A 16,001-nucleotide genomic window follows, 5' to 3' on the forward strand; every position below is an offset into this window, starting at 1 on the left:
GACTACAGGCGCCCGCCACCTCGCCCGGCTAGTTTTTTTGTATTTTTTTAGTAGAGACGGGGTTTCACTGTGTTAGCCAGGATGGTCTCGATTTCCTGACCTCGTGATCCGCCTGCCTCGGCCTCCCAATGTAGTCATTTTCTAAATGATCCATTTGTTTTAACAATAAGGTTACTAAAAAAGAATTTGTATTTACTTGATTAAGCCATTATGGAGCTATCTGTATTGGGAAAACATGTTTCAAATCTAAATTTAAGATATTTTGTACACACAAACAGCTGTCTATATACCTGCTACTGTTACACTGAGACTATACTGGGAAAGTATATAACTTTCTCTGTGAGTGTGTGTGTGTATAATGTAGTAGATACACTGTTATTTACTATAGTATATATAGTAGTATATACATTGGTATATATAATATCAATATACAAGTAAGGCACTGAAAATAAAATATAGCAAACATTTTAAAATTTATTTTTGTGCTCTTGGAAGAAGGAAATGGATATATTAAAAAGTTAAAAAAAAAGTGTGATTTAAAGAAGAGATTTAAATATTAAAAGAAAAGTAGCATAAGAAAACCCCTACATCATGATTTCACATACAGATGCTTGCCTGGATTCTTAAATGCATTATCATTCTAGGCCATTATATATGTTGTTTTCTATGCCTGGGATACTCTTTCTTCTCCTATTTTCTTGGCTAGGTCCTATTCATTCTTGAGGTTTCAGCATAATACTTCTCAGGTGAGCTTTGCTGGTCTTGCAGATTTTGCTACATGGCCCTGTTTTATGGTCTCATTGAATGCCGTAATTTTTCCTCGTAATGAATCTAATTATGGGGCTCTTCATGCAATTATAGATGTCCTGACTTATGGTGGCTTGACTTACAATTTTTTGACTTTACGATGGTGTGAAAGCCATATGCATTTAGCATGTGTACCAATTTAGGATGGGGTTATATCTGGATAAGCCCATCCTAAGTCAAGAGGCGTGTGTAATAATTTAATGCTTTGCTTTCTTATTGAACTGTAAGCTTCATTTGTGCAAGGACCATGTCTGTCTTGCTCTTCCTTGTGTCTGTTTAACAGAGTGAACACTGTAAATAATTCTTGACAAATGAACAAATTGTGAGATGGAGATCAAGATTAATCTGAGTATAATTCCGTATTGATGGATGACATATTTTAAAACCAATATACAAGTAAGACACTGAACATAAAGCATAAGATTGTGTTTTTTTTTTTTTTGAGGCGGAGTCTCGCTCTGTCGCCCGGACTGGAGTGCTGTGGCCAGATCTCAGCTCACTGCAAGCTCCGCCTCCCGGGTTTACGCCATTCTCCTGCCTCAGCCTCCGGAGTAGCTGGGACTACAGGCGCCCGCCACCTCGCCCGGCTAGGTTTTGTATTTTTAGTAGAGACGGGGTTTCACCGTGTTAGCCAGGATGGTCTCGATCTCCTGACCTCGTGATCCGCCCGTCTCGGCCTCCCAAAGTGCTGGGATTACAGGCTTGAGCCACCGCGCCCGGCAAGATTGTTTTTTATCTATTTTCTCTTTTTAAAGAAAAAAATGAAAATATTAAAAAATTAAAAATATAAGAGATAAATGAAAGCAATTAATAGAATAAATTGCGTTATTATTCTCTTTTGAATGTTACTGCATGGTCAACAGTCTTTACCTGCAAAATGCATAACTTTGACTATTCCACATCCATGTTACCAGGTTTGACTCGTTGAATCTTCTGGAGGGTCCACACAAGAAAGCCCCAGAGAAATAATTTCCTGAAACTTAACCTGTAGGTAATGTATTCTTTGTGTTAAATATGAAATCATACGAATTCTAACATGCTAACTTGAAGGACCAGATGTTACTCGCAACAGGTACTTCTGTAATGCAACTTAAGCAAATGAGTTCAATTTAACATTATATATTTCTCTCAAGCCCATGAGGTCAGAGTCTAGGCTGGTCATATTGGGTGAGTTTACAATTAGAAGTAAAACAGATGGGAGTAATAGCATTAATGAAATTAAAAAGTACCATCAGTCAAGGGTTCAGACTTGGAAATGAATTGAAAGGGGAATCTCAGATCAAGTGGTTAAAACTCAATGTCCAATGAGAAAATAGGATTTCACACTTTTTGGACTCCTCTTAGCTTCTCCAAGCACAATATTTTCCCACTCACTCCATCAAATTGCAAAATACTTTTTAAGTGAGATCTGACTTGTGGCTGAAAAAGAAAATTACACAGTACCTCTTGGGTTGTTCTCAGCCTAAAGGGTTAAATCCTCAGTGTGCTTTTTGAGTTTTTCAGTGCTAGAGAGCTACGGAGGTTGTGAAAACCTTTGCAGAAATGAAATGCATAGAAACTCTTTCTGTGACCCTGAGCAATCCTGACAACACATGATGCACATTTGAGAAAGGGACTTCCTCATGAATGTGAGAATAAAGATTTAGAAACAAAGTTAAATGAAGATGGGAGCAGCATTGCTCACAGAAGGAAGATCAAACACTCCATAGAAAATACACGCTACGGTGCAATTGCCCTCTGGGAGTCACAGGATTATGAAAGTCTAACTTAATTAAGGCAGAAAATAGGTCATATTTAATAACCACATGTGTGACACATCATTTTGAACTATATAACTGAAGAGGGGAGAAAAATTAAGAAATCAGAAATGTAAGAAGGCACACAGAGAATGCATGTCTTCAGCTTCATCTAATTCAGATGTTTTTTATTTTGTATGTATGAAAAATTCACCATTCTTCTAATTTACCTTTTTAAAAGCACTTGCAGTATACTTGAAAGGGAAATTTCAGGCACATAAAGAGAGAAACAAAATGGCCTTGCCAATTTTTTTAAACTAAATTAAGAAGTAATAAGTATTCTCCTCATAAAAATATACCATGCATATGTCTTTCTTTTCTTTCTCTCATGTCATCAAATGACAGACAATCAAGTATTAAGTATTGTGAACCCTGAGTAGAATCTTCCCCTATCCAGGGCTCAATGTCCCTGTGGGGTCGAGCTAATTACAGGTACATTTCCTTTGCAAGGCAGTCACACTCTGTACTGTTGAAGGCACAATTAATAATTGAACAAAGCTAGCCATTTTTTTTTTTCCTCACATGGCCACGGGTTGCAGGCAGCTTTGCTGTCACACAGGGAGCAGAGTCTCTTCTTTGGGTCTCTTCCACATAGCTTGTTTATAGTCTCCAAGGAAGACTTCACATTATAGGCTGAAAAGAATCACCTACTGTTTCCATATTTTGAAAGAAATTTTTAAAAAAACCATGAAAACAAACAAACAAAAATCCTAGTTTCCTTTATAAAATAGCAAAGGAAAGTTCTCTCTCCTATCACCAGGAATACGATTATGATCAGTTGGTTATTTAGGTCAGATGTAAAAGAAATGAAAGAGGAGGCGTGGGAATGGAAGGGAGAATAGTAGTCTGCCCTCAAGTCTGCAAATGCAACAGAAAGCTAGTTTTGCATGTGCCAGAATAGAATCTGACTTACTTACAAAGTGGGAATAGATGGAAGACCGTAGAAGAGTAAAGTTGTTTCCTTTAAGATGTCTGAAGGGGCTTGGTGGGGGATATCCCCAAAGCCCTACCCAGCCATGGATGAGTGCAGCAAATCCTTGTCCTGTGTCCCAAGCCATGGCCTTGAGCAGGAGTCTATAAACTTTTCGGTAAAGGGCCAAATAGAAAATATTTTACATTTGTGGGACAAGTGATCTTTGTTGCAATTATTCAGTGATGCTGTTTTAGAACAAAAGCAACCATAGAGAATTTGTAAATGAATGAGCATGGCTGGGTTGCAATAAAACTTTATGTATGTACACTGAAATTTGAATTATATATATATGTGTATATATATATATATATAGAGAGAGAGAGAGAGATATTTTTGCAAGTCAAAGAAATAAAATTATTTTGATTTTTTTCCATTTAACAATTAAAAAACTATTCTTCACTTGCAGGCAGTACATAAATGGAGCAGACTAAATTTGATACACAGGCTGTGGTTTGCTGACAGAGGTTACTGACTACTGAGAATCCCTGTGAGTGTATCTATTTTCCTGGTTGATACTGAAGTCTCCAGGGTCCTCTGAGTTTATGTAAATACAGCCTTTACTCTGGCCTCTGGTCTTTTGGTGACTTGAAACATTACAGAAAAACAAGGGGTCACATCACATGTTCATTATCATGGGAAAGTTTATGAGCGTTAGTTATGACTACCCAAACTCCTAGACAAGGTGGAAAAGGCTCTGAAACGCTGGTTCCACATCAGAAGTTTTGTAAATTCAAGGGATAAAAAGGAATCTATCTTTAGGTTCAATTCAGCCATAGAAAATTTTTCTTGAAAAGCCTATTTGCTAATCAACATTGTGCCAAAATAAATACTTTCTATTAATGCAGTTCATTATTTGATTGTAACTTGAATAGAGTCTTTCTTCCTTTCTAACTCCCATATCCCTTCTTTTATCTACCACCTTGTTCCACAAAAGAGTAAGAAATTATAAATAGTATCTTTATAAAGACATTTAAATTAATTAGAAAAGGTGAGACAAAATAAAAATAATGGTAAGAAAACAAGATGACAGCACAAGTCAAGATGACAGCACAAGTGTGATCTGAAATGGACTTGATCCCATAAACTTCTGCATAGCTTGTTTATAATCAATTTTTAATGTGTAATTTATGTATAATAATTTATATATTTTTACAGATGGTCCATAAATTTGACTCTAAGTTTACAATAAAGGGCATACAATCACTTATGAAAATTCACTGGGTCCTTTCTTAAAAAGCAAATGATTGCTTAGGAAAAAAGAAAGTAGAGATAATGAAAAACAAAACAAATTTCCTCAAATGGTCTTCTCAAAGGAAAACTGTAAAACAATTAACAATCTCTCAATTATAACATTACAGTAAGCACAATGATTTTAGAAGGTGTCTTTTATAAAATCCTTAAATATGAGCCAATAGCTTCTACACCAAATTGCTATTCAGTAAAAGCAATGCTACTTGGGACACGGGTAGGTGGCATGGGATTGGAGCCAACACAATGCCATCCAAGTAGAATGTGCTCTGAAGGTTTAATTCATTCCAAGGGAAAGATATAATATCTGCACGTTTGTACTCCAGACAATCCTTTATACATTTTTTTTTTCCACATGAGGTCTAAAATAACTATGCGAGTCAATGAGTTTGAGATTTCTCTCCCAAATAAATGTCTCATGTATATATTATCAATAAACGAGAAATTGCCTGTGTTAATGAGTTTTGAGTGACACTTTCTCAAGAAAATAGAGGCCTCTAATAAGAATATCTGCCTAAATATAAAACTATTCTATAGGTTGGTCCAAATTCTACTTGAGAAATTAATTTGGGATCTACCATCAAACAGAGGCCCCACCTTTTCACACCACAAAATACAGATAGTTTTAAAGACATTATAACCAAATGCTATCCTGGATTTTTAGAAATGTCTCAATTTAGCTCCTGTTGTGCATCTAGTCTTGCATAACATTTTTATGGTGTTCATTCTAAAATGAATATGTTGTAACAAATCTCTAGTTGCTTACATGAGAAAATTTTGTGACTATAATATATAAATTAGTTTAATTTGTGGGTTCTCTACAAAATCAATAATATTTTATAAGAAATATTGACCTATTGCCTATCTTTCTGGAAGATTTAAATAGAATGCTACATTCTATAAAGACTGTGTTATTTGACAAAACATAGTTGTGCATACCAGAAAATGGAATTGGTAGAGTAGAGGAGTATGTATGCAGCTGATCTTAAATAATTTGCTCAAACATTTAAATAAAGTTCAAAAAGCAGGAGGCCTGGGAACATTTTCCTGGCGATGATGGTGAGAAGGGGGAAGAAAGGATGTTGAAGACATTCCAGGGAAATGAGTTTCTGATTTTGACTGAATTAGTATCAATAGCTGAGACTCATAATGAGTTCATGCAACTTAGTCCATGTCTGACGCCCATCACAGAACCTGATGCCAAGGACAGTACAATGAAAGTGAGAAACAATTTTGTATTTTCCTGATATATTTCTTCACAAGGTGCTACAAGTTAGAAAACTGTAGTTAAAAGCAACGCAAACAAACTTACAAATAACTATGTAAAATTAATTCAGACAAAATATTACCTCAAGACACTCAATCACCAAACTGGCATATATTTTACATATAATATCAAGCCATTTAATGCTTTTGTATTTGTTGCATTGCAGGGGGCTGTGCTATTGAAACTGAAATTTTGCAGATAGATAGATAGATAGATAGATAGATAGATAGATAGATAGATAGATAGATAGATGAATCTACATATATACTCAGTACAATGATTATAAACCTTATAGAGATTAACACACTAGCAAAGACCATGAGGACCCTAAATAAGACCTATGTTGCCATTCTCTTAGTATTTTAATAACAAGATACATGCATGTCCTTCTGATTCAACAGAATTTCAATTCTGATTCTGAATTGAATTGATATTTCTGATTCAAAAGAATTTCAGGAGCATGAGGATATTTTAAACAGCGTGTGGCATATTAGAACCTGGAGCATTGCTTACCCGTTGGTGTAAGGTGTCTCCAGGTGATAACAGGTTCAGGACGGCCATTGGCCATGCAGACCAGAGTCACATTGCTGCCCTCATTCACAGTGACATCCGAGGAGATGTTGGAGATCTTTGGTGGGACTGTGAAAACAAAAGCAAATGGAATATGTAGCCATGCCAGTAAGATTAGGCTTGTAGCCATACAACTGGAAGTGGCAAATTCAAGGTTTTATAACTTAATTTGAATTTCTGTGTTGAGAAGTAAGGTGCTTTTAAGACTCATGCTTGTCATTTGCTTACCAAATCTGTAAGTTATCCTAAAGCACATACATTGTGGAGGTAAGAACACCCTTCACAATGGCCATTTGAGTGCTGTAGGAAATACACAAACTAGTAAGATGAAAATATCTTTGCTTTTAAAAATACTAGAATATATCTTATTTAGACATTAGACAGCATGCACATTTATGCAAACTAATAATATATTATTTTTTATCATTGTTATTTAAATTTATTTTCTTATTTGTATATAAATATAATCCAATGTCTTCTCCAAGTACCAGCAAAAGAAAAACCATGCTATTTAGCATAAGATTACATTACTGTATTATTAAGATGTGGCAATACCTGGTTACTTATAATGTAGCAACATAATGAACATGGATTAATCATCACAATAGAAAGCATTTAAATATCATCTTTGTGTATAACAGGCTGCATGAAGTATCTTGGAACTTAAAACATGAATTAATAAGGCCTATGTCACAGACAGGTAGACATTCAAAAATACTATTACTTCTAATACTTCCAACACCACTACTACTAACAATGTAATTAATAGCCAACTTTCATTAAACATTTATTACACATAAAACCCAATATAGAGTATTTAACAAATATTACTTCAGTAACTTCTTATAATAAAGAAATGATATCCTACGAAGTTTTTATTTATGGGTGGGAAACTGAGGCATAGAGGGGGCTAGGTGAGGGGCAGAAAATGAGTTTGAATCCCAGTCAATTCTGGGCCTTTGCTCATAGGCACTACTTGAATGCAACTTCATCTTCACAACCCAGGCTACCAGATGGCTGAAAACAACAGAAATTAGTTTTTGGTGATGCGACAAATGAGTCCCCAAGGGCAAGCTGTACTGCCGTCTGACTTCCTTCATTAGTGTTCAGGGTGGCAACATTAGATCACACGTCGGTAGGCTTAAGTGGGGAGTGAATTACTCACAAATTTCATCACAGAGGTTATGCACTGACTACAAATAGCAGGGTTTATAGTCTGACTGTGAATTTCTTCTTTTTTACTCACTTGTTTAGGCTGTCCCTGAGAAAGTATGTGTCTTGGGGAAGGAGGAGGACAAAAGAGGATGAAGGAGTTCAATAATGAATTTTATCTTTTCTCATTCTTACTGCCCATTAGGGACTCCGTGTAGTGACGAATAAAACAGGAACAGTTTCTGCTTGCAGAAGCAAGCACCTGACAGCCAAACGATCCCTGTAAATCTTCATTAGGAGACACTGATGGTACTTGGGCAACTGACTGGTTCAGTATGTGACAAGGAGGAAGCAGGATGAGGACTCTCTCCACCTCAGCATTCTACTCTTGTAGGGCCTCTGGGTAGGAGACCGGTCATTACAAGTCAAACCCAAGGGCAGCAGACTGTAGTTGATTCCAAATATTTAGCAATCTCTATTTACAGAGTTCCTAATCCTCCTTTTGGCTATTGGGGTTAAGGGTCGTTTTCTCAAATTCACACACTGTCTTGCAATATGTTCTCACAGACTTTTGCAGTGAAAACCTGAAAGATCCTATATATTTTACAGGGAAGAATATCAGGCACGGAGAAAAACGATGGCTTGTTAAGGACAAGCCCATCAAGAACTATGGCTGGACTTAGAATTCAGAGCTCCTGAAGGTCCGATTGTTCCATTGTTTCGAGTTCACAGTTACTAACTCTCAGATGAGTAGGCTAGTGCTCTGAACATCTTCAAAACGACTGCAATGAACTATAAATCAATGATAGTGTTTCAGAACATAACGTGGACATACTAGGTGCCATCCTCAACAATCCAAAACCTATCACAGAAAGCTAGATAGTAATTCTAAGATTCCGCATTACTAAAGTTGTAGTTACATCTGAATTGCAACACAGGACACAGTGTGAGGAGAAGAAATATAGATATGTTGTGATTAAAAAAAAAAAGGCTCTATATCCCTAATATAAAACCATGCACATTTATAAAACAGAAAAAAAATCCACAACTAAAAAAAATCCCAGAGAATTACTACCTGTGGTACAATTGACTGACAATCTCTCTCTCTCTCTCTCTCTCTCTTAAATAAAAGGACATAGAGCAAAGACTTTGCATTTACGTGTCACACCAGTTAAGCCACTTGTTCACTTTCACATAGACAGGTACTGATAAAGTTGGGAATAAAATCTAGAATAATTGACTGCAGGGCTATGTTCTGGCCACCAAACCACACTGCATCTCCTAATTAAGGACAATCTATTCAAGTACTGAGTCTCAGAGACTGGAGATAGAGAAAGTGTTCGTGCTGAATAGTTAAGAATGTAACCACGTTGTATTCTATGTGCCTCTGGATCACTTTCAGTGGGTCTTACTTCATCATTTGTTTTCCTACTTTTATTTCATTTTGTACTAGCTTCTTCCCATAAGCATGTACATACGATACAGTCTTTTTGCTGTCAAAAGAAATTTCTCCCTAAACTCTTTTTCACTTCTGTTTTTTTTGTTTTTCTTTTTTCCTGTGACTTAGCTTTCAGGAGATCCTGAGAACATGCGTCCCTTTTTTATTTTTTATTTTTTCCCACATTATTTACTTTCAATCTCTCTTTCCAGATCTCTTGAGGGAATTGTCCTACACCACATCGTCATCTCCCATCCACACATCAACCTTCAGTGCAATCTGGATTCTCTCCTTAACCTCAAATGAAATTACTGTCAGGAAGCTCACCAATTATCATATTGTTTCTAGGTCTATGGACAATTTCTGTTATCTTGTTTTTCTCTGAACTATTTGGCTCTGTTGATACTCCTTTCAGTTGTTATTTTTTATTTCCCTTGGTTTCTAGGACACCAAATTTAACTGCTTTTCTTCTTATCCTTGTAGTCAGCCTTCTTAGATTAACTCTTAGGCTTATCTTGTCCTTTCCTTAACTATCTGTATTTAAGAGTTTGATCACTTACCTCTTTCTTCATCTCAATCTATACATTCATCAAAGGATCTTACCTATTTTCTAGCTTCAGAAGCTAAAGCACCACCTGCAGCCCAGATTTTTTTCATGATTGTTATACCTACATTCCAATGGACTATTCTGTATATCTCTACTGTCTGCCTCACAGACACCCAAGATTCAACAAACTCAGGACTAGAGTCATTGTCTTCCTTCCCACAAAACGCTTGTGTTTTATTATCTTGGTTAACAGTGTCGTTAGGTAGAATTGTCTAAGCAAAAAAAGCAAAGCATCTCCCTTGACTGCTGTCTCCCCTTCACTACACTCATAAAAAATTGATCCTCATGTTCTGTGGTTTATGTCATGCTGTGTGGTTTATGTCATGTATTGAGGATCAATTTTATATTATATGAGTGTGATGTATATATATGCATATATATACGCATATATATGTATATATACCTCTGTGTGTGTGTGTGTGTATATATATATATATATATATCAGATTCATTCTTTACTCCCAGTCGCTACTCCCACTAACCTTGTTTCAGACATCAACATTTATTTCTGGGAGGGCCTAAATTACTGAAATGAGAAAATATTAAAAATGGTTTCTTTGTCTCTAGCTTTCCTCTCTTCATGCTCACTGCCACACATTCACCACACTACAATCAGATATTTTTTTCCTAAATTGCAAATGTGAATATAATATCTGTTGATTAATCTCATTGTCCTCAAGATAAAATCCGAACTTTTAAATATAGTTTAATAGGTCATTCATGATTGGCCCTGCTTATCTCTCCAGCTTCATTTCCTACTCCATTTGCATTGCATCATCCAGTGGGATCAGGCAAATTTTGGCTTCTGGAAGTGCTCTTCTCACACTCTGGCATTTGAGATTGTATTTCTTCCTACATGAAATATTCTTCTTTCAACTCTTCATGCAATTACCCTCTTTCCCCTTTCAAATTTCAGCTTGTCAGCTTGTCTCCTTACTTGTTTGCGAAAGATTTCCTGTTGTTCCCTACCCTGCTGCCTCCCACTCTGCTCCTGGATCGACACTGGGTGAAATGCCCTGCTGTGTTCTCACCTCATGCCCCACTCCTGAGGCCAAATTGGGTGAAATGCCCTGTGTCTCACCCTCACAGCACTGAACCGTGACATCTGGGTTACTTACCTGTGCCTTTCACTAAACTGTAAGAGCCACACAGTGTTTTCTAAACCACAGAATCTTACAGAGCATGGTGCTTAGAACATAGCAGGTGCTCAAAAAGTGCTTGAAAGAAATTCATTTAGTTTTTTCCCAACTCTTTACTTCACTCAAGAAGGGTATCTCACAGAATTTTTGTCAGAAAGGAATAAGTTTTCATTTTGGACGAGTAAAATGGAGCTCTTATCAATATTTATTTAGCTACCCCTTTAGTCATCTATTTCATTATCAACTTATGTGACTCTTAATAAAAAACATTAACCGTAAGGTAGAGAAGTGTCTGTATATTTCAGGAACATAGCAACCAAGAAGAACTTGGTGTCTAACTTCCTTAACTACAGGCTTTTTTCTGAGTTTTAGTGTCTTTGTTTCTTTTTCTGTGAGGAGGAAGCAGCAGATAGATAGATAGAGATATACCTTTCTTAGTGTAATAGTTTACTATTTCTTTCCTAGTTTCCCGTAGCCCTCCATAGAATTAAATTTAGATAATCACCAATAACATCAGGTGGCAATTCAAAAATTTTATTCTATTACCCCATAAAATCTTTATACAAATCCTGGGAAGTAAAATGTATTATTATTATTATTATTATTATTATCATTATTACTACTATTACTACCATTTCCCACATGCAGGCAAAGGGGACAAAAATGGGTAAATATCACATAGCTAATGAATAATAGAGGTAGAACCAAAACCTACAATCTGTATGTTTCACAAACTTTACTCTTCCTCTAGATCATATTCACTTCTGCAAAAGTGGTAGAGATAGTATTTTTTCCTTAGTTTAATTCTCAGTGGGAATGACTGCCTAGAAAGTACTGCTTAATGTTATATTAAGCAAACGTTAAGTTTGCAAACGTAAGTTGTTTATTTTTCAAAATCACTGTAATATTGATTTATGCCAAATTCTTGGAACAACATAGTACTCTGTGTAGTGCTTTTTTTTCCCTTCTAAACAATCCCTTAACAATTCTTATTTACAGAATATTAGTGAGATTTATTATATTTTCCTATATATAATGCCATGAACCATTTATTCAATGTTTTCAATCTATTCAGTTTCAGTGATAACTACATTTGTCTGGATTATTTTGTTTTTCTTACTGATTAATGAGAGCTACTTACATTGTAAGGAATTGACCTTTTGTTGTCATGTAGTCAGATTTACAATTTATTCTTTGGCTCTGTCTTTTGTTTATGATTATTTTTGTTTTGCTGAAGTTTAAAACTTCCTTGTTGTTGTATCTATTGATCTCTCTTTTGTTATTTCTTCCGTTGCTTTCGTGCATAAATAATCCTTTTCCAACATAAGAACAGTTAAATACTTATCTCTATTTCTTCTTTTTATTTTAATTGGTTCTTTTTTTATATTGAATTCTTAAAATCATATGGAATTTATTTCTGGTATGAGAAATAATCAGTTTTTTCCTCCCTATAATTTTTTAGCCAATGTCCACAATACCATTTGTTGAATGATGTAAAGCGCATACACTCTTTTGGTTTTCAGAATTACCCTATAAAGTGCTACCAACCTGGCCAGCTCAGTATTTCTGGGAAACATGTAAATATAAACATTACTTACCATGCTAACTAATTCAACCAAAATATTTCTAAAATATATAATTAATTTTTTGGATACTATACTGTGTTAATTTTAAAATTTGGATTATTAAATGGGTAATATTCTTTATTGAAATGCACATAAATTCTGCATTACAAAATACACATTTCTTTCTTTTGTTTTTCTGAGTGCAGTGGAGAGATCATAGTTCACTGCATCCTCAAACTCCTGGGCTCAAGTGATTCTTCTACCCTGACTTCTCAAAGTGCCAAGATTACAGGCATGAGCCATTGCATTGGGCCTATATACTTTTTTTCTATTTAGTAAAAATTGAATGGTGATTTCTGAAATAATGCTAAAATCTAGGTGCATCTAATAATGTAGACTCCCTCAGCTGTGCAATGGGGCAGCCTTAAGTAAGATTATGACACAGTCAGTCTGGCTCTGCCACCTGTTTTTCTGGCCCTCCTTATTATCTTTGCAGTTCCTTTATCCACCCTTTACCAGATCTCCAGGGTCTGCCCTGACTCTTATAGACCCAGAGTTGACTGTCCAGAGTTGTTTGTACAGTTCTGTAGGTTCACAAATCATCCCTCCTTCTTTTTGTATAAGACTAACATTTCTTATATATGCCAAAAAGTGGAAATGGAGTCAAAGTCAGGGACATAAGTAGAATAGACATATATGATTTACTTGCCGAGAATCCATGCCTCTTTCTTCTGGTAAGACATCCTGGTTTTCCTTTGGAAAAACCACTGCTCACCCACAGCTATTGGTTTGTTGGGACTCTTAATCAAGTGACCAATTCTTGGACAAGGAGTGGGGACAAGACCTAAGCTGTACCGTTCAGACTTCCCCCCTTGGAACTTGGTTTCTATGAGGAATGATTCAAAAGAGGATGAAACTGACTTAATCTCTTGTTGGCAGACTGTGTTAATGGCTCCAAATCTGTACCCTTCCCTCTATCCTCATCCTTTGCCACATCTATGCCCTCCTACAGAGGGTGACATATACTTTTTCATCCCTGGGGCATGTTACTTGCTTTTGCCAACAGGATGTCGGCATCTGGAACACAAGCATAGTTTTGAAAAGTGCTGGCACCATTGAATTCACTTGTGCTTGTGCCTCTGCCATGGCCACCAGAAGAACATGCTCAGCTGAGCCTCTTCATCCCAGGAGAAGGATGGGAGATGCCAGACAGAATTGTCAGAGAAAATACAGTGTACCCAGTTAAATATAAATTTGTGACAAACAACAAACACTTTTTTAGTATAAATGTGTTCCAAATATTGCATTAGACACATTTATAAGAAAAATTATTTGTTGTTTACCCCAAATCCAAATTTAACTGGGCATCCTTTATTTTTACTTGTCAAATCTGGTAACCTTAGGAGCAGAGTCACCTCAAGAAATTCAGCCTCAATCAGCTGACTTCCCCACTTGTGCAAAATAAAGAATAACTATTATTTTATGCTACTGATTTTGATTTGTTCAGCAGCAATGGTTAATATACATCATGAAAGGCTAACCACCTGAAAGGACTATTATTCTTCCTTAGTTTTTGCCACTAATTATTTGAGGTTATGGTTTGGATACCCAGAGATACAGCGCTTATGTACTTGCTGAAGTAAAGTTTTTCTGTTTTCCTTCAATTCTGTGTTATTTCATATTCTTCCAATGGACCACCTGCTTTATACATCAGATTAGCCAGTCAATTTCTATTGCTTAAACCAAAGAATCCTAATTGTTGCAAATTAAGGATCAGCCATAATAAGGGGAAAATTTGAAGAGGGGACTTTCCACAGAGGTAAACTGTTGTCATCTCTGCCTAGATACACCGTTGGCTTCCACATGCTAGCTTTGTTGCATGTTAAGCATTGGTTGGGTATCTGTCAGTTTGGTTGCTTTAAAATAATCTTAGATCTACAAAGCCATTTAATTCCAGCTGTGAATATTTTAATGCGTTTATCCTTGGTTCCTAACTGAACAACCAACAGAAGGAAACTAATCAGTTCCAGAATAGGAGAGAAAAGTGATCAGTTGGCTCATTTCCCTAACCTCAAATAATTAGCGGTTATTACTTGTACTCAATTCAAAGTGCCATTTCTAATGGTACAAATTAGCAAAAAATTAGTCTCATTAGTTATTGTTCATTCAAAGATGGGGCAAGGTGTACACACTACTGTGTATGTGGTGATGGTGGGGTCTTAAAAAAACACCATCAACTCCCTAATTTTTAACTTTTCTTTGGTATAGCAAGAAGAGCTTAAGCCCTGTTTATTTGCATATGTCACAGGCTATGAAAGAATATGGTGTGTCTATGTAAGAACTGGGTTCAGAAATCTACAGAATGTTTCTTGAGCAGCACTTGCTGTATTTAATAAGCATACTCCCAGGATTTAACAATGAGAATAAAAATATACAATGCAACACATAAATGCCATCTAGTGAAACATCAGACATCCATCTAACCTGGCATTTTGTTTCTGAAAATGCCACTAAAGCATGTTTTGCTGCATGGTGTGGGAGTTTCCAGGATGGATGACAGGACTGGGAAATGTGGCACAGTGTACTAGATTGAGAGCCAGGGGATTTGTGATCCTGCCCAGCCACTAGCTCACAATGCAACAGAATATTCTCTGACATTTGCTTTTGAATCCCCATCATCAGGCACTTTGTAGGTGCTTAACCAACTTTGAGTGAATAAATGAGCAAACTATAACAAATTATTTAAATCCTTCTGAGCTTCAGTTTCCTCACCTAGCAATTGGAGGTACAAGGTTAGCATTAGGCAATATTACAGGATTGATATTAGGGTCAAATAAGATAATGCATGTGAACTTGGTCTATCTATAAAGCAGTAAGAGGTCTGACAAATGTACCTATTATTTATTACATACTAAAACTAGCTAATAAAGAGGTGTTGTCTTGAGCCCTCCTAGGATAACATGGTAAAATAGCCTATGCATTTCTGTGGCTAATGGCATTCTAGTTATATTTTTGCAGGCTCCATGATTGCCAAAAGGTATAGGCAATTACTATAATTTATAATTAATCATTAATTGTGGCATTAAAAATAAATTACCCCAAAGATCTGTATTGAGCTTTTATCTACTATTATAGAGAGCTCTGCCAGTATGCTGAGCCATTTAATAAATGTCCCTCACTTTATATCTCCAATAAAAAGTGACACAAAGATGCAAGAATATATACCATGGGTGAAATAATTTTCACCAATTTTTTTTAGAAACTTAGCTGACTCCTTTTTCCAAGAAAAAGCAGCCAAAATTAAATTTTGTCACAATTTTACATAATTTGTCATGTCTCCATAAAAAATTGGTCTTCTTTAATTTGTTGCCCTTGTAAACAACAGATGTTACCAGGTGTTTTGTGGCTGTCATTGGAGTCTCTGAAGCCTTAGACCTTG

General features: G+C 36.0%; 1 protein-coding gene across 3 annotated transcripts in view; it reads right to left on the reverse strand.

The window, feature by feature from the left end:
• Positions 1 to 16,001, reverse strand: part of LSAMP (limbic system-associated membrane protein) — a 673,240-nt gene that overhangs the window by 227,479 nt on the left and 429,760 nt on the right. For all 3 annotated transcript variants that reach the window (XM_011940607.1, XM_011940608.1, XM_011940609.1), the window contains one exon: positions 6,605 to 6,730. In XM_011940607.1, coding sequence (XP_011795997.1) covers positions 6,605 to 6,730 — 126 coding nt within the window. The remainder of the gene's footprint in view (positions 1 to 6,604; positions 6,731 to 16,001) is intronic.

This window comes from Colobus angolensis, unplaced genomic scaffold, assembly GCF_000951035.1.
Source record: "Colobus angolensis palliatus isolate OR3802 unplaced genomic scaffold, Cang.pa_1.0 Scaffold190, whole genome shotgun sequence".
In the NCBI taxonomy this organism is placed as follows: Eukaryota; Metazoa; Chordata; class Mammalia; order Primates; family Cercopithecidae; genus Colobus; species Colobus angolensis.